The sequence below is a fragment of the Syngnathus typhle genome, linkage group LG21 (genome assembly GCF_033458585.1).
Source record: "Syngnathus typhle isolate RoL2023-S1 ecotype Sweden linkage group LG21, RoL_Styp_1.0, whole genome shotgun sequence".
Lineage (NCBI taxonomy): Eukaryota > Metazoa > Chordata > Actinopteri > Syngnathiformes > Syngnathidae > Syngnathus > Syngnathus typhle.
In genome coordinates this window covers 6,453,478-6,471,959 of record NC_083758.1, presented here as the reverse complement: position 1 = coordinate 6,471,959, position 18,482 = coordinate 6,453,478, and the positions used below count along the sequence as shown (strand labels likewise).

General features: G+C 43.8%; 2 protein-coding genes across 7 annotated transcripts; one reads left to right on the top strand and one right to left on the bottom strand.

Moving 5' to 3' along the window:
* Positions 1 to 18: 18 nt before the first annotated feature.
* lrmp (lymphoid-restricted membrane protein) lies at positions 19 to 12,693 on the bottom strand. 6 transcript variants are annotated; one of them, XM_061269330.1, is made up of 38 exons: positions 12,552 to 12,693; positions 9,911 to 10,497; positions 9,675 to 9,779; positions 9,430 to 9,610; positions 9,328 to 9,365; positions 9,189 to 9,258; positions 8,971 to 9,129; positions 8,783 to 8,900; positions 8,663 to 8,713; positions 8,526 to 8,603; positions 8,379 to 8,435; positions 8,243 to 8,302; positions 8,110 to 8,174; positions 7,779 to 7,875; positions 7,600 to 7,716; positions 7,417 to 7,518; positions 7,013 to 7,164; positions 6,161 to 6,272; positions 5,905 to 6,100; positions 5,375 to 5,412; positions 4,995 to 5,085; positions 4,749 to 4,872; positions 4,484 to 4,532; positions 4,040 to 4,083; positions 3,878 to 3,966; positions 3,678 to 3,808; positions 3,496 to 3,608; positions 3,406 to 3,436; positions 3,198 to 3,338; positions 2,979 to 3,113; positions 2,777 to 2,924; positions 2,670 to 2,713; positions 2,512 to 2,580; positions 2,379 to 2,437; positions 2,109 to 2,207; positions 1,318 to 1,443; positions 661 to 812; positions 19 to 593 (listed from the first exon to the last, which is right to left on the bottom strand). In XM_061269330.1, exons 2-38 carry the CDS (start codon positions 10,476 to 10,478, stop codon positions 451 to 453), a joined length of 4,152 nt encoding a protein of 1,383 aa, XP_061125314.1. In that variant the 5' UTR covers positions 10,479 to 10,497; positions 12,552 to 12,693; the 3' UTR covers positions 19 to 450. The 6 variants fall into 6 exon arrangements, with proteins under 6 accessions (XP_061125314.1, XP_061125315.1, XP_061125317.1 ...); XM_061269331.1 differs by lacking the exon at positions 12,552 to 12,693 and having other exon boundaries at positions 3,406 to 3,433; positions 9,911 to 11,549; XM_061269333.1 differs by lacking the exon at positions 12,552 to 12,693 and having other exon boundaries at positions 7,779 to 7,872; positions 9,911 to 11,549.
* bcat1 (branched chain amino-acid transaminase 1, cytosolic) lies at positions 11,600 to 15,196 on the top strand. Its single transcript, XM_061269349.1, has 10 exons — positions 11,600 to 11,668; positions 12,562 to 12,756; positions 12,818 to 12,928; positions 13,042 to 13,161; positions 13,225 to 13,382; positions 13,445 to 13,587; positions 13,650 to 13,735; positions 13,799 to 13,939; positions 14,017 to 14,091; positions 15,043 to 15,196. Exons 1-10 carry the CDS (start codon positions 11,621 to 11,623, stop codon positions 15,079 to 15,081), a joined length of 1,116 nt encoding a protein of 371 aa, XP_061125333.1. The 5' UTR covers positions 11,600 to 11,620; the 3' UTR covers positions 15,082 to 15,196.
* Positions 15,197 to 18,482: the final 3,286 nt, after the last annotated feature.

Genomic DNA, 18,482 nt, shown 5'->3' with positions numbered 1-18,482 from the left:
CCTACGGAATAAAACAGATTATATTATAATATTGTCTACTTTATTCATTCAAATTTTCAAGCATCTTTGGGAACATATAAAAGTTGAAAACAATGACAACCACAGCAAAACAGGCAAAAAATAAATTTGGTGGTGAAGACTGTCACAGTTAAATAAATTCACATATCACTCACTCCAAAAGTAGTCATAAATAGTTTTTAAAAACACTTACAATGTTTTTATTACCAGTGTTTATCAGCTTTAAAAAGTTCTCTGCCAAGGACATGAATAGAATTACCATTAAGCGGTCCTTGAACGGTTCAGACGTGTGCTAACGACATAAATCGGACAACGTGGGAATTTAAGGCTCCGGGTAGCGGCCCGATACTGACGCGTGCAGTCACCACCCTTCCAAAGTGCACGGGGGGGGAGGCCTCATCAACATAAGGTCCGAAAGTGGCGGTAGGGGGGCTAAACCGGGGGCTGTCCGTTGTGTCGGAGGCCCGTGTAAGGCCAGAGCAACTGTTGGATGGCCATCCAGGAGTCACCGGTGCCCGCTGGGGCAGCGTCTACTGCCGGTTGCATCACCAGATTGGCCAACAAGGCCAGGAGACCTAACGAGGTGACACCGTTAGCACGTAGATATCCTATTTTTCTGAATTGTGGTATGAGCGAACCTACCCACGAGGATTAGCACCATGGCTAACCAAAGCCAGAGCCCCCTGCTGCCTCGGGCTACCTCAGCCGCCGTCGCTCGTGTGGATGTCAGGCTATGGACCAGAGATTGGGACAGACCTTGGTCCGAAGACACCGGGCTGGATGAGGAGCTTGGACTGGATGGGAGAAGCGACGTTTAGCAAATGAGATGATGGGATGAGAAAGATGGCAGAAAGGCATGCAGTCGAGAAGCTTGATGATAAAGATGGAAAAAAAAAAATTGCTCATCAGGAAGTACTTGAAATGCTGGCAGCAGAATCAAGCGCAGGGAAAAGTGGGAGAAAATGTCGCCGGGGTTTGGCTTTAAAACACTTCATGATGAGTCAGGCGGGCCAATGACGCACATAAACTCGCATGCCGTCCACTTACAGCATTACAAAGAGTTCATCCTGACTTCTGAAGGACGTGAAAGGAGGAAAGCAGAAGAAAATGGTTGACTTGAGAACTATTAGAAGATCTTGGAAGACACGACTTGAGATACATGCAAGACGGCACACAAATCGGAGCAGAAATGAAAACGCAAAAGCCCAGAAGAACATGGAAGACTTTCATCATTTCCAACCGAAGAACCGAAATGATGAACTCTTCCATTGTTTTAAATTGGCGTAGAGGCAAACTAACGTCTTGAGGGGCAGAATGAGCGAGGTGATTTTGCTGCCCAGCTCACTGAGACTGGACCTCCTCCTCTCCGGCGTGGCTTCTTCCAGCTTCTCGACTGGCTGGGGGTCGGAGTTATTGGGCGCCGTCCTGTGGGCACGCCGCGCCAACCGGGCATGAACAGTGACTTTATGCTAATAGCTTTGCCAATAGTGACTCAAAAATCTGTCAATTTTTTTTGTATAAAATACCAGAAACATCTCGGTTAGTAGTAATTAGTCGTGCATCTGGTAAATATACTCTAAATATATGAGAATCAATTGCAAAAATATAATAATTATCGTGGAAAAATGCTATTGCTAATATAGACATGGAAAAAAAAAAGCATTTTTTTTTTAATAAAATACCAGAAACATCCCGGTCATTAGTAATTAGTCGTGCATCTGGTAAATATATTGTAAACATATGAAAATCAATTGCAGAAACCCCCTCGAATTATAGCGGAAAAATGCTATTGCTAAAAGACATGGAAAAACAATTAGCGGAAAAATGCTATTGCTAAAAACAATTGATGAAACAATGGAAAAACAATTAAAATAAAAACCTCATAGCGGGAAAATGCTATTGCTAATAGACATTTAGCAGACACACAAAAAAGTGATTCTTGCTTAAAAACAAAACACAAATTATATCTTCCCCGACACCAAACATGCAACACGGAACATAAAAGATGGCGGCGTCGATGCCGGTTCCAAGCTCGTTTCAATTTGGACTCTCAGAACACAACCGGCAGCTAACACTGAGACCTTCCTTACCCCTTCATCATGACAGAGGATTCTTCAGTGTCAACCCAGGCGCCAGAGCTAACAAAGCGTTTAAGTGGGGGACGCGCCATGTTCTTTCCCGCCACATTCCTGGAAACCACCATTACCAACATATAGATACGGAAGGTTATAAACAACCCGAACTCCCGCGGCTCTGTCGCGCGAGGAAAGTCATTTCGAGTGACTCTAATGGCTTTACGTAAAAATTCAGAGTGACATAATTATAGCTTTAGTCACATCGAGATGAACGGGAACACTCACCATGGAGATCTCCTGGTGAGTCTTTCAGCTTCGCTTTCCGCACCGTCTTGTAGTTTGGTCTGGAGTGGGCAGGAGAAGAACATTAATTACAAAAGGAAACATCAAATGGAGTGATATTAAAAGAAATCCTCACCATGTCGTAGTGCATGTTGCCTCCAGCAGAGCGAGGAATTGCTGCTATGCTAACCCGGCGGGTTGATGACTGGGTGGTTATATGCGAGGGGGGCGGGGCCAAAATGAAGTCAACACAACTTTATACACATATGTGGATGCGATTAGGCGAGTTTGCACCTTGTAGTATTGTGATGTTGTCGGTTTCTTGCCGCGGAATTCATCTGGAAAAAAAAATGGTTGTCAGCGAAAGTGATCCGGGGTGTTTCTAACGCAACGGAGCTGACCTCTGTCGAAGTGCGATCCGAACGACCTCTCGTTCTGCGTGAGCGCTTCCCGCAGTTCCAGTAACTCGGCGTGCTCCTTGGTGTAGACCCGCCGCAAGTTCTCCACGTGCTGAATCATCACTTCCACCGCCTTACCGATACGATTTTCCTGCCAAGTCCCCAATGATTACTCCAAAAAAAACCTTTTTAGCGACACACATACCTGATGGATGGCTCCGAGCATCTCGGAGCGACTTGACACTCGGGTCATGGACTGGATGAGGATATCCAGGTTCTTCTGGAGCCTGTTGATGATCTCCATTGATTGGTTGTCATCTTCACATAAAGGAGTCAGAGCCTAGAACAAAAAAAAATGTTGAACTGTTAAATGGGCCGCAAATGGCCCTCATGCCGCAGTTTGGACACCACCGAAATTTTGGACCTGAAGTAATCCCTGGCAGCTGGACACCTCCCTTCGGACGTTCTCCTCGGCCAGATCGCGGGAACGCTCCTCCAGCCGGAGTCTCTTGTCTAATGTAAACATGTCGCACTTGAAGCCCAGAGCCAAACGTTGGAACTCGGACTGAGAAAAAATAAAGACAAAAATTAAACGGCTGGGATTTTCTTCATTCTTCCAAAATGTGCTTCACCTCAATCTCCTTGTCGTTGGCTGACAGGCTGCTGAAAAAGACAACAAGAGCAATTAGCCGAATTATTAGTAGATGTAAATATTGTGTTACCTTTGCTTATCCTCTTCGCACGAGTCGGTCCGAGCGGAGATGCTCGGCGACTCGGCTTCGGGTTTGGCCTGCTCCGCTTTTGGTTCTTCTGTGGCGTCCGCCTCTTGTGACTCCTTCAGGTCCAGAGCAACCATTTAGGTCGTACAATTTTAACCTCACAGAGCAGATCGGCTCAATCTTACAAGTTCTTTCTTATTTTCTCCCGATTTACTCGTCTTGCCGCTTTCCGATTGGCCGTTCTGCACCCCCGATGCGTTTCCCTGCTGACGGTCAGTCTGAGCGGTTGGGTCGATGCCGTCCAGCGGTTCTGTCCCTTGAGGAAAACGCACGTGGGTGCCAAAACTAGTACTCACATGCTAGAACCGTCCCCCGGGTTTCCTACCTGCCATGGCGGCTTGTTGGGTTAACACTACGGCGTTGCCCTCCTGCTTGCTTTCCTCTTCTTCGACCAACACAGGAAGCGGACTCGAACTAAAAAAAAAAACACAACGTCGCCGTCGACACCGCAGATCCACCACAGAAGCCAGGTTCTGACGGTACTCACGTGTCCCCTGCAGGTTTGGGTGAGGACTGGTCCCGGTTCAGCATCTGAAGAAGTTACCAAAGTAAGAAACGGAGCTAACCTGTTCCCGTTTGTGTGTGGAAGAGATGCATTTGGCTGAATTGTTACATAATGGAGAGCTCTGCAACTACGTGTGTGTGTGTGTGTGTGTGTGTGTGGAGACACGCCAACGCTAGCACGGCGCTAAGTGGCGGAGGTGGACCGCCCGCTTGTGTGAACATTCGCACGATGGAGTAAGGTGAGCGTTCTGACACACACAACAGGATATTGCGCAATAGCGTAAAAGTACATAATGCCCGGTTTTAAAAAACAAAAAAGCAATTTCAAAACACACTAAAAGCAAAGTGGCGGAATGAGAGCAGAGGAAGTAGAATAGAGGAAGCAGTTTCCCTTTCACATTGAGAAAGGTTTCTCGTGAGATATTACCTCGGCCTCCTCGCTTCCTCCCTCGTGGTCCTCGCCGAGCGGCTGGACGCTGTGTGCAGAAGACTCCATTTCAAGAACTTTATCAATTCACAGCTTCCATTTTTAGGCGTTGTCGGCAGGGCTGATGCTATGCAAAGCATGGCAGCGGAGAAACTATTTGGCCAGTGCAACTCCTCCCACAGACAGGAAAGCCTTTGACTAGCAAATGTGGGCCAGGATCTTGTCAAAGGGAAATGATGGGGAAAAATGGTGATCAATTTTTCACCTCTCATTTGTCGGCGTGACCTCATCTGGTGGATTTTCCGTTGTCGTCGGCATCTTAGTTGGGTCCTGATCAGATGAGGTGCTCAGGTTCTGCGTTACGGACTGAGACGATGTGGTTTCTGTCTCTGTGCAAAAAACCCCCCCCCCCCCCCGCCCCCGAAAAATAAATATTAACGGCATATTTATTCAACAATCAATTTTCTATGCTGCTTTTTTTTTTATTATCTGAGCTGAGCGGCGGTCTTACCGTGGCTCTCTGAGTGGGACGGGGCATCCGCCGCTGGGTGCTCGGAGCTGACAGCTTGCGAGTGGGCGTCCGACGGTACCGCTGCCTCGTTCTGAGGGGAAAAAAAAAAAGAAAAAAACACGGATTCAGAAATAGAAGACAATGTTTGAAATGGAATGGCTGCAGGCGGATTTGTATCAACATTAACTCTTAATTTATATCTGAATATAAAATATATAAATAAAAAAATATTAAAAATATAAAATATAAATAAAAAATATATCTGGATTTTTTTTTTTTTTTTAAATTCAAAAATAGAAGACATTTAAATATGCAATGGATGGATTTTTATGAACATTAACTGCAATATGGTGTGTGTATGGTGCCAAAAATCATTTTACCTGCAAACAAGGTTGGCTCACCCTTACTTCAGGAGTTCCTGCAACACACAAAAAAAGAAATTGAATGCCATCCAAATGCTAACCCCACCTTCTTCCATAAAAGCTCATTTGAGGAGAGAGGGAGGGGCCGAGGAGTCCGAATCTCATCCCCTTAGGCCAAAGTGGCATTAGTGCCTGTTCGCAAATTTTTTTTCTTATGTCTCTGCCTGCCAGCCACTCATGCAAGACAGGAATGAAGAGGATTACTGCTCGCTGAGACAGCTTCACACCTGGCCATAGAAGGACCTTGAGGAAGACGTTTTGACACACACACATTTTCCTTCACACACACATACACGAGCGCTCGGACTGGAACCGCCATAGAAGGCAGGGGTCTTCTTACACCGGCTTCCCAAACGTCTGCGAACTGAGTCAAGGCTGACTGAGCGTCCTTGAATTCAAGGATTACAGACGGATGTGTGATCTAATCCCTAACTGACTCCAAAAAAAATTTATAAACCTTCACATGACAAAAATAATATTTGACTTACCTGCAAGACATTGACTGTCTTTGGGTTTGGCCGACACAGGAGTGGACGAGTTCCTCGCTTCCCCTTCGCCCGATCCGTTCACAACCGTCCACCTCTCGTCTTCCGTCTGTCCGACGTCCGTCCCGCTCCCCGCTATTTCGTTTTTCAGGAAATCTTGAAGGGCGTATTCCTCATCCCATTCCAGGTCTTCCCCGGTCTTAAAAAGAACGAGATGGATCAGAAAAACCTCAACGCAATCTCCCCGCCTCCAACTGACCTCTTCTTCAGGTCCGGGTGTCTGGCACGAAGCTTCTCTGCTATCTTGAGGGGTCTTGAGCTGCTCCAGTTCTTCACCGAGCTGCCGCTTCTGGTTCTCCTGATCCTGCACCCTGCACGACAAAACACATTCCATCAAGTACAAGTCCAACAGCGGGACCTCCTAGAAAGCAATATCGTGCCGACATACTGTACCCAATCCGCAGGCCCATGCAGTGTCCCATTTTGTTTCCCAGGGTGACCAGCGCCAGTTCTCCAACTGGCCCACAGCACTTATTTTTAAATCCTCCAAATTGTCTAATACTGTGGTTGAGTTTGTGAGCAGCAGTCTGACCCCTCTCTGACTGGGCTGGGACTGAACCACAGTGACCCTTATATAGCGGTGCACCCTCACACACGCACATATTGTGAACGCACACACATTTACACTAACAGCAGGTTTTAAACCAGTTTGGGGGATTTTCAAAAAGTAGAAAAAGTAGAACATACACAAGCACTCATTCGGGAAGTTAATTTATCAGTACAGTCAGTGGCAGCGCTAAGGGGGAGGGGCGCAGGGGCAGGGCCCCCCCCTGAAATAATAGACCAAAAGAAATATGACTTTTTAGATTTTTCCAGGAATTTTTCCTCCCATTTCCAACAGTTACATCTAATGAATCTTCATCAGCTCTTTCTGAAGAATTTTTTAGGTTGGGGGAAAAAAAAAAATCCTAGCTCTGCCATTGTACACAATCATGCTGAAGCCCAGAATTGGCCCTAACCCAAACATAGTGAGCCGGGCCTCTTTGAGGTCCTCCCCCCTACTGAACCGAGACAACACACAAATCAGAAAAAGACTAAAACCAAAGACTACCTGACTGAAAGATGCAGGATCTCCGTTCGTGACCTCCTCATATTCCCGGCCATTTTGACCAGCTCCTTCTCGATGGAGTCGGTGTACTGCGCCAGCTGGTCCAAGCTCAAAGCCCAGTCTTCTCTTGTGGCGTCAAGCTCTACCTGGACCGCCTGTCGAAATACAAGACCAGAAAGATTATCTCCATGAAGCTGACTCTTCACTTTGACCGGCACTCAACCGTGTGTGTGTGTGTGTGTTAACGGCAGTATGGCCGAACGTGCCTAATGAATGCAGAGTGGGGGAACAACAGAGGAGGATAGTCAAGAGCGAGCTGTGTTCACGCTACAATAAATAAACAGAGCTGAGTTATACAATGGTGTGTGGGAAACAGAACTGGGCTGGAGATAAATGTGCAACAGAACCTCAAGACTGGTTTGGATGTCGCCGCTTGGTTCTGTGTGCTCACTCAGCAAAGCTTTCAGCGTGGACACGACTGTGTTGGTGTCTTCTCTGAAATCGTTTTTCTACAGATATGACATAATATAGTGATTAACAGGTTTTTTTTTTTTTTTTTTTTTTTTGGAAGGCTGGGGAAAAAAAATTACCAGTCTGTTGAGGAGCTTCTTGAACTCCAAAGCCATGATGTCAGGGCTGGGTCCGTGCATCATCAGCAGAACCTCCTTGTCCAGAGTCTCGTCCAGCGGCGAGGCGAAGCACACGTTCTAAAAAACAGAGCCGAACATTTATAGTCATCGAAATTCGGCAACGTCTGTGAAATGCTGACCTCCAGTGGCGATTGAGCCAAGGCCAGCTCGGTCTGCAGGGATCCTGAAGCGTTCTGGTTCAGTCTGTAGGCCACCGAAAGGGAAACTCCAGCGCTGCTTGGAGTCACATATTGATATAAGTGATCATACAAGGAGATTGAAAAAAACATCAAGTGTATGCGGAGTTCCCCAGGGATCAATCCTCAGCCCCTATTCATTGTGTTTATCAATGAGATCTGTGAAGCTATTCAAATGTGTGTTTTTGGTGATCATGCCACTTTTCTGATTTAAAAAATTTCCCTGAGGCACACCTGATAATGTCTCATGGCACAGTTTCTATTCCAAACTCACCCTGAAAGATCTTGATGCATCACCTGCATGTGGTTCTCCAATTTGCTCTTGTCGGCCCTTAGTAACTGAAAGTCAAAAATAGGCAATACGTAAAACATTTGCAAAAAAATTGGATTGATTTGAAAACCCCGACCTCCGTGATGGACGAATATTCTTCCACTGCCGCTTTGAGATCTTCTATCTGTCTGGTCCTCTGTGTAAAAAAAAATAAAATAAAAATTTGCAAGACCTCAATGAAATAAATAAAATAAATTGAATAGGACAATGACCTCTTGTATAAGAGATTCCTTTTCAGTGATGACTGTATCGAAAGAGTGGATCTGCACCTAAGGACGAGGACATCGGCGTTACGCAAGCCGCATTTATTGAGAGACCCAAAACGATGAATAGGAGCAAAAAAAATTTAAATTGCTAACCTCAAGGTCATCGTTGATGTCACAGAGCTCGGCTATTCTCTTCTGAAGCTTGTCCATCTCCATGGTGACCTTGAAGTTCTGCAAAGCCATCAGATTTAGCCACGCAACTTAAACAAAATTAAAAAAAAAAAATCTACCTCGTCCTCGATTGAAGCAATCTTGGCGATGAGATCTTGGTTTTCTTTCTCCTGGAAAACAAGGAAGCAGTTTTATTTTTCCTGCGCGCGGCAGTTGGCGAGCGGCGAGATTGGTCCGACCACGTGTTTGCTTCGTGCGGAGGCGAGAGCTCTGTCTTCCTCCGTGCAGCTCAGAGCGGCCTTCATTTCTTCCACCTCGTCATGCAGCATCTTCTCTTTGTGGATTAGCTGCTGGTGACTATGGAACAGAGAAACGAGGGGGGGGGGTGAGAGCTGGAAAACATCTGGCAGCCATGAGGACATCTTACGCTCTAATCTGGTTGCGCAACACCTCGTTCTCATCCGCCAGCTTCTGGTTGCTCTCCTCCATGACCTCCACCGTCTGTTTGAGCTTCTTCACCTCCTCCTGGAGCTTCTGGTTGCTCATCTGGAGGTCGGCGAGGCAGTAAACCAGCTCAGATGTTTCACTGGAGGAAAAAAAAAGATATCATTTCAGCTTTGAAGGTGACTCATTATCTCAACGTACAATTCTGCTTTTGACGCGTCGCCTCCAAAGCCCTCCAAGCTTCCTGACGTCATGTTGATGGTCCTCCTGGCTACGACACAAAAGGACACCATCAGAAGAAAAATAGGTCCTAAAAAAAATATAATTCTGGGACAAATACCAGCGTTGACTTGGGTTCCATCTTCTGATGACTCCTCCCTGGCAAAAAAATAAAAACACGGCGTTGTTAACGAGCACCGATGAAGAGTCGTCGTTCCTTCACCTGTTGTTACGGCAGTCGTCGATCCACTCCCTCATGACGGCGTGATACGTGTCCAGGTCGATGGAAACGTCTTTGCGTTCGGGATCCAGCATGTTGCAGAGCTCCGCCAGTCCTCGGTCCTCCGAAGTGCGGCTGGTGGTGTGCCGCAAGAAGTCCACAATGTGGGACACGTACACCTTCCCTGATAGAAGATATCAAAATAATACGGGATCATTCATCTTTTAAGATGAGCCTGGAGAAATTACCTCGACGCTGCGTGTCACAAGCGTGGAAGATAGTGTCGAGGAGATTCTCCTCGCAGATGAGGCTAACTTCTGCCATGTTGTCGCTCTCAGAAGCCGGCGTCTTTTCTAAGCGAGCACATGACGCGGGTTCCCACCCCAAGGCGGCCAATGACAAAAGGCGGAAAATTACACGTTATGTAAAGGTCAACTATTTTCCACATGGCAGCTTTTCAAAATCTGAATTCTTTTTTTCTTACCTCCATCTTCTAGTGAGAGCTTCCTGACAACCAAAGCCGGGTAGGGCAGCTCGGCTTCCGAGGAGCTAGCCGTGCTACCGGGGCTGAAGTTCAGCTCATACGAGACGGAGTCCCGAATCGGGGTGAAGGTACGAGAGAGAGCTGGTTTATCGGAATCTACCGATTGGGGTCCGCTTTGTGTGAAAGTGAAGTAAGGGGAGTCTTTGGTCTCACGTGTGGTACTGGGAGTGGAGCAGTACTTCTGCTTGAATGGTTTTACTCCACTTCTGCCAACACTAGTGATGCTGTAGGTGATGTTCGCCGGAGATGATGGAACGGCGGGATCCATGTTCTTCTGAGATGGCGCACAATTGGGACTCTCCTTTCGCCCGTGGACTCCTTTCTTCAAGATGGCTTCCAGGTTACGCCTGAGGCCGCATTGAGGGCTGTCGTAGCTGCTGGAGGACAGTTTGGGGATTCTGAAGGGGGTATTGGGCTCCCGGTCACCCCGCCACTGGATGGTCTGAAGTTTGCGGCAGATGCTGTCCACCGGGTTGTGGCGGCGTGTTGGCTGGATTGTGTAGGCCATGATCAAGTGTGGTTGGAGTCTGGGGACACGCAAGTTGGGTGATGTAGAAATAATAAATAAATGTAAACTAGCTGCTTATAGTCCACTCAGTATATGAAAATGTGGAAAAAAACATTTGCAGGATTGACTTGATTTAAGAGCTCCATATTTACATAAAAGTTTGACTTGGATTAACTTGAATTCTGATTAAACAGAGAAAATCGACATTTTAAATCATTCCCACAATAGCAAAATAAATGGAAAATAAAAATATTAAATCATTTAAATGAAAAAGCCTTCAGACATCAGGTGCGGGTAATTAAAATAAATTCCGTTAATGTTCAAACATTAAAACAATCATAGGGCTTCTATAAGATGCATTCATTAATACACAACATAAAAGATATATTTTGTATTTAAATAACAAGGTTTGCTGTGCAAAAAGTCAAGAAAGACTTCTTCTAAAAATTGTTTTTCCCCCTACCAAGCAAGCAGTCAATCAAATATCAAATAAACCCCTGAAAAAGTCGACAAAAAAAATAACCTTACCTTAAACAAGCTCCAAAGACAAAAATAAATTGTCGTTACCTGAACGAGCTCGATTGGTAATCAAGCTCACCGTTGTCTTCTCGCGCATGCGCATTAGGAGAGCGCTCTAAAAAAACACGTCAGCCAACAGCACCACTCTGTGGTAGGAAGCGGTAAGAACAACAAGGCGGAACAAACGTAACGTTTCCTAAAAATCAAAAGTCTGTCAGCAAAACAGTCGGGCGGACGCATTCCAAATTCAACCTGACTGCTTTTCCATTTCAGGTAAATAAGAATATATGGATACATCACAGTGATTATGTAAATAATTCCAAAAGGTTTACCTTCATCTGAAACTTGATTGAATTTCTCAAAATTGCTTGACCTCTATCCTGCTTGCAGGTAAACGTTACAATAAAATACTTTTGGATTAAAATGAACAGGTAGCGAGGAGTTGGGGAACAGAATTAAAAATTAATTTTCAAAAATCAGTCAAAATGGGGCTTGGAGTAAAAAAATTAAGAACCATATTAGATCATTATATTGTGCAATGTGGCCAAAATTGGCATTCTAACAAAAACAAATATAAAATCCATATATCTGTGTTTATTTTGACATTTTTTAGTGTTCTCAGCATGGAGGTGCCAACCAGGAACGGTGATTGCAGAATTCATAGCTTCAAGGTATACTTTGATGCTTTATAGTGGACAAAGTAAAGCACCTACCCTCAGTTGCAACATCGTGATGATTCACACTTTTAAAAAAAAATCCCCAAAGAAGAATCTAAAATATCTGCCTGGAAAATATCATCCAGCAGTTTTATTGAGAAGTAACTCCATCAGAGTCGGAACGAGTGTCCTTATTGCTCTCAGCAAAATCCACTGTCCCAGTTCACACTAAGTAGCCGAAGCTATCTGGTGGAGATTAGGCTACTCACAACACACACTTTCATTTAGTGTGAACCAACTTCATGGACATTGTGTGTGTTTTTTTTTTTTTTGCTCAGACCACCTAACAAATATTTGGTCCCTGAGTGGTACAAAAGGCTCAGTGGGCCTTATCTACTTTCACTGGAAGACAGACACAGCATGCTCATATAGTATTTATAGCCATTTAAGCACTTGAGAAGCACAGTGTGTGAATGGAAGGATGGCGGTAACAGTGAGGGGGGGGGGGGGGGGATTATGACGCATGCTAAGATTTGTCCTCGTGTCATATTGTTTTATAAAGCTCAAAGAAAATCATACAACAAACTACAAAACAAAGTGCTTTGGTCACTTGTCATTTTGTCTAGTAGAGTGTGCCTCAAGGTTCAATATTAGGTACAGTTTAATTTGACATGATCCCTCTTGGCAGTGTCATAATGAGGTAGTTTAATTCAAAATAAATTTAGATTGATTTTAATCGAATCAGTAGAGAACATTTATTTATTTATTTATTAGTATAGTTGTTCAATAAGCGTCACACTAATATTATTTATATATTTATAATATTAAATATTTATTTATTAGTAAGCGTCACACAATAATATTAAACACAAATGATGAGCGTGTAATGATAACTCACATGTGCTTAGGCAGCAGACCTTGTTATCAAGCTACCCACGGCTCCGGTAACCCAGCCCGACGTGTGCACCTTCGGGACGGTCTTCACCAACCACATGCTGACCATCGAGTGGGACGCCTCCGAAGGCTGGCAGGCGCCACTCATCCGGCCTTTCAAGAACTTGTCCCTTCACCCAGCCTGCTCATCACTGCACTATGGAATTCAGGTGAGAAGAAAGGGAAGAACTTTAGAACACTCCAAATAATATCTGAACTTATTCTCCACAGCTGTTTGAAGGTCTCAAGGCTTACCGTGGCGATGACAATCGAGTCCGTCTTTTCAGGCCGATGCTCAACATGGAACGGATGGTCATCTCCGCAAGGAGAGCTTGTCTACCAGTAAGTTGGATGTAAAAAAAAAAAAGTGGGTGGAAAAATGTATATACAGTTTAAATGAAACAATAAAGTACCTAAGATTGAGCCTTGAGGTACACCAATACTCCCTCTTTCAGATATTCGACCCATCAGAGTTGCTCGAGTGTATCAGGAAACTTGTCGAAGTCGACCAGAACTGGATCCCTTCCTCCAACACGACCAGTTTGTACATCAGACCTACATTGATCAGCACCGAGGTACCAAGTCGCCACCATTTAAAGTTATCAACACATACTAAAGAATATTTCCTTGCGTTCTAGCCATCTCTGGCTGTAGAAAAACCCGGCCGAGCTTTGCTGTTTGTCATCATGAGCCCCGTGGGTTCTTACTTTACGGCGTCCAAAGAGATATCCTTGTGGGCCGACCCGAAGTACACACGGGCCTGGGAAGGAGGGACCGGAGACTGCAAGATGGGAGGGTGGGAAGCTAGTATTAGTGTCACATCATGACGTGGGTTGTTATTGATCTTATTTTTGGCAGGAACTATGGTGGCACCTTACTTGCGCAATACGAGGCGAAGGATTGTGGATGTCAACAAGTTCTGTGGTTGTACGGGAAGGACCATCAAATCACTGAAGTGGGAACCATGAATATCTTTATCCACTGGATCAATGACAACGGAGGTCAGTCCATCTTGACAGACACAATATATATATATTTTTTACTATACTTTTCAAATTTATAGAAGAAGAGCTTGCGACGCCACCTCTGAACGGCCTCATCCTCCCAGGCATTACCCGACGGAGCATCCTGGAACTCACCAGAAAATGGGTGACTGATTTTATTTTCATCATACTTCCCCCTTGAGCTCATTTTCTCCCCTTTTACATAAAGGGGGAATTTAAAGTATCAGAGCGCGACCTGAACATGGCCGAGCTCTGCGGCGCTCTCAAGCAGGGCCGCGTCAAGCAGGTGTTCGGTTCGGGCACTGCCTGCATGATCTGCCCAGTGGGGGAAATCGTTTACTTGGGAGAGGTAGGATAATCATAAGTCGAAAATATTTTCACTAATAAATGTGCACTATTATTTATATTTTGTGTCTTTTTGTATAGCGCTTACACATCCCCTGTCAGGACATGAGTTCACAGCTGAGTGCTCGTATTTGCAAGGAACTCACAGATATTCAGGTTGGTATTGCCTTGAAAAAATTTCAATCAGAATTTCTTTTTTAATTATTCATCATACAAATTGACCACTCCCACAACGGCGCAGATCCCCCGCCCCCAAACATCAACAGATGAGAGATGTGCACAAATCATAAATATTTCACTTTCAGAAGTTAACTAAATCTGTTTATTATTGTTTTTGTAATCACTGTGAGGCAGGAGATGAGCGCTCCATCTATCATGTAGGCCTCACGAGAGATGTGCGTGCTGCTCGGGTGCCTTCTGAACCCCCCCCCCCCCCCCCCCGCACTTGCACAATGTGCTTTGTGGCTTCATCCCGAGATAGAGGCCCGAGTGGCAAACTCCTGCCTTCTCTCATTAAGCCCGGCGTAATTGCACAAACCCAATTATTGCCTCAGCAATTTTTTTGTGATCTTCAAAAAGCCGAGATGGCGCAAAACGAAGAAGCCTCGGACAAGCGCCGGCCGGGGAAGCTTAATGAACAATAAAATCGAGCAAAACAACGCGTCGGCGCCTTTAAATCTGTTGACATTTCATTCGGAGGCGAGCGGCAACATTGCGCAACAAACAAACGAGTGGTCCGAGGCTGCGGATGAAAGATGGGTTTACTAAGTCGCCCTTCCTGTTCCTCTTTCAAGTTAATTAGAAATCACATCCTTTTGTTTCCCCTTCGCGTGCGTTTATTTACTTTCTCACTTGGACCATTAGAACAAATTTGCAGAATGAGAGGCAAATAATTGGATTTGTCGCCGCAGCTGTCACGGATTGGGGGAACATTTTGTTGTGATTGTTATTATTCCTCCTCTCTGTTGTGTCGCCTCGCCGATTTGCTCAAGGGTGTTTAATTTCATTTTTTCTCATTTGCAATTAAGAGGCACTGGGTGAGAAGAACTTTTACTGCTTAGTGACAAGAGTTTTTTTTTTTCTTGTCAATCTTATTTTGTCTTGCAGTGCGGACGCACACCCAGTGATTGGACAACCCTCGTCTAACCCGGACTGGAAAATTTAACTCTCATGCAATCTTTTCACTGTCCTTGCATTGTACTGAGAATGGAAAAAGAAAATTGTGCAAAGTGCATGAAGTGACTTGTCTCATGCAATCGTGCTTAATAAATTACATTCACACAACAACCTTACTTTTTTTTTTATGGATTCAAAAGCAAGTTAAATATGGAGTAAGAAATGCAACCTGATAAAAAAAACACAACTTCAAATTAGTTCATTGGTCCACTTTATTTTTATATATAAATAAAATAATTAAATATATTTTATGTATCTCTGGCTTTTGCCTAATTAAATATTTGGTTAAAATATTTGAATTAAAACAGCAATTGGATTTTTTTTTTTTTCTATTTAAAAAAAAAAGATTCTAACTTGGGCCTTGAGCACAAAAGTTTACACACCCCTGTCCGAGATTAAAGGTGTCCCTAATGTTGTGGCACAATAACACCCAACATTTTATGTTTAGCATGGAAATGATTGTTTGTGATCAAAAAGCAGGAACCCTCCATTTGTCCCCCAAAATGATGTTGATGATGTCCCGTCACTTCATGTTAAGGCGCCCGTGACATTCACGCAAGGGCACAAGAGAGGCGTCGGGATGTAATTCGAGGCAAAGGAGCGAGCGAGGGCCAGGGAGAAGGGAGACGGAGGAGAGCGAGAGGAAGATGGCAGCCATTCAGCTCCAAAGAGCCACGTTTGGCTCTGAGCATGTGCGGCCGCCCTTTCCTCCCCTCTGGCCGGGGGGGCTTGATGTGATTTGACAAGAACTGCGCTGTCATCTTGAGTTAGTCCAATTTGAAAGTCTAATTAATGAACTCGGCGCCACTTTGTGTAGTCGTCTTTTGCTTCCTCTTCTGGGGCCTGTTTGTCTCCTATTTGCCTTTTCTTTTACCCTCCCTTTGAGCATTCACTTGATAGCCGTTTTTTTTTGTCTTGTTAAAAACGTGCAGTATTTTAAAAATAGTATTAAATATTTTATACATTTTTTATTACAATGAAAGGAACACATACATTTGTTATAAAAGAAATACATTTATCGTATTAAAGTAATATTACTGTTGAGCTTTTTTAGTTTTAGTATTAAATATTTTATATATTATTTTTTACAATGAAAGGAACACATACATTTAAAAAATCAATCTAAAAATCATGTTTGTATTATATTAAAGTAATATTAATTACTTTATTAATACAATATTTTATTACTAATATAAATATTAACTGATTTTTTTAAATTTCAAATCATTTAACTCTTAATGACTTTTAATGCCAAGTCTGCATTTACCAGAGGGTGGCGCTAGCAGCAAACAAACCCACAAGCTCTCTCTTTTTTTAAAAAAATAAATAAAAATACTGTGCACCTTTGGAGGCCTGCCGCTCAAACCCATTGCAGAACTAATCCATTTCCATGGCCGTGTTAATCCACAACACATTGATGGCATCATTTAATCACAAAATCATAGTCATCATGGTGATCGCCATCATCCTACTGTCCCTTTTCGGACGCATTAATTTTTTTTTTTTTTTTTGGGGGGGGGTAAATAAGAGCTGGTGATTAAAAAGAGATTACCGCATGCCTTCACATAGACAGACAGACAGCGGTGTGATGGGTTTTGTTAACACGAGAGGAACACTGGGCGGCGGTTGTGCGCGCCTGACATGACATCTACGTTATCCTCCCCGCCGCTCATGTTATCTCTCTTGGCTTAGAGTTTTAGGAGACTTTTGAACAGCAGCGCTGCTTAAGAGCTTAGAGTAAATGGATGGACGGCTAGATGGACGGATGGATGGAGATCAGGCGCGCACACACTCACCCGGAGATCAGTGTCACTCACACAGCTTCAGCACCAAAGCCTGATTTGCTTTGTGGTAAAAGCTGTTTTACTTCTCATCGGGGTTGTAATGGAGAAGAAGAAACACTTTCATTCATCTCGTTTTAGGCCATGGGAGGGGTTCTCCAAGGCCACGCTTGATTTTTGAAGCTAACGATTGATGGGACGGGTCATTCGGATATTTTGTGAAAATACACGAATGGAAAAAGAAAATTGTGCAATAATTGTAAATAAAAAAAACATTTTCAAAAATAATTTAAAAAATGAAGTCCTCAGTTAAACATCAATGTACTAATTATTCAGCGGTATGCCGAATATTTGTCTACATGTGTATCAAAAGGGAGAGATGTTACTTCTGACTAATGCTCTCCAGGCCTGGCAGCTGGCACCACGCTGTCTCCCTGCAGGTGGGAGTGAGTCACACACACACACATGGACACACACACACATAGTAACCCATTGCATGCTGACCACCTCAGCAATGTGCCAGCTTAGGCAACGAGCGTGGCGGCCAACTGGCCAATGAACAACTTCCGTCCCATAAAAAAAAAACTCCCAAATCTGTTTTGTCAATTTAGTGTGAAATACACGTTCGACACGAGTTGAACTCGATTAATACAAAGACGTTTTATTCCGCACAATTTTTTTTTTTTCAACCGCACACAGCGACTGTGTTTTCGCATAAATGTGAAGTGCGTTCGCTGAAACAACACAGCCGTCAGCCGCCTGCCAAGTCTGAACGTGGGGTGCGGAGAGGGACATAAATGACCCAATTGTGACACCGTGCGTATGTGTTTGCCTTTTGCCTTTCTGTCTTATGAATGTTCATTTATGTGCTCGTTTGAATGAAAAAAGAAAAAGAAAAAAAGTCATGTATGCATACGGTGGTTTAACTATCACAATATAGAAATAAAGAGAGTTTCTCTTGTGGAAGAAAAAAAAACCCAAGAACAGTGCATAAAGGGTTCTTTGACAAGCTGGTGTCTTGTGTGTGCTTGGGCAAGGGGGGCAGGTTTTGGACCCTCTGAACTCCCCTCGGTGGTGACCCGCTGCAAGCGGGGCTCGACAATACCTCGTGTTTGTACGTTAAGACAACATGACTCTGTTGCGGAATCCAAACACTTCCAAAACCTCAATGTTATTGCACTTCTGGCTTGCGCACATTGATGGCGTTATGTGGACAGAACGTTTTTTTGATCAGTTAAAATGGAGCTTTGACGTTTATAGCCGTCATTGGCACTGAATGAGTTAACCATTGAGGTGGTAATAATAATAATAATACTTAATAATAATTAATGATGATAATAATAATAATAATAATAATAATAATAATAATAATAATAATAATAATAATAATAATAATAATAATAATAATAATAATAATAAATTCATTTATACCATGACAAAAAAAGTTGGTAAGTCCATGTTGGTAAAAAAAATAAAATAAAAATAAAAATCCACTTCATGTCAGCCAATTCTTAAATTGATTTGCTTATCTTAAAAGTCATCAAAAATCAGGGCTGAGTTTTAATAATCACTCAACCATTAAAACGTCCT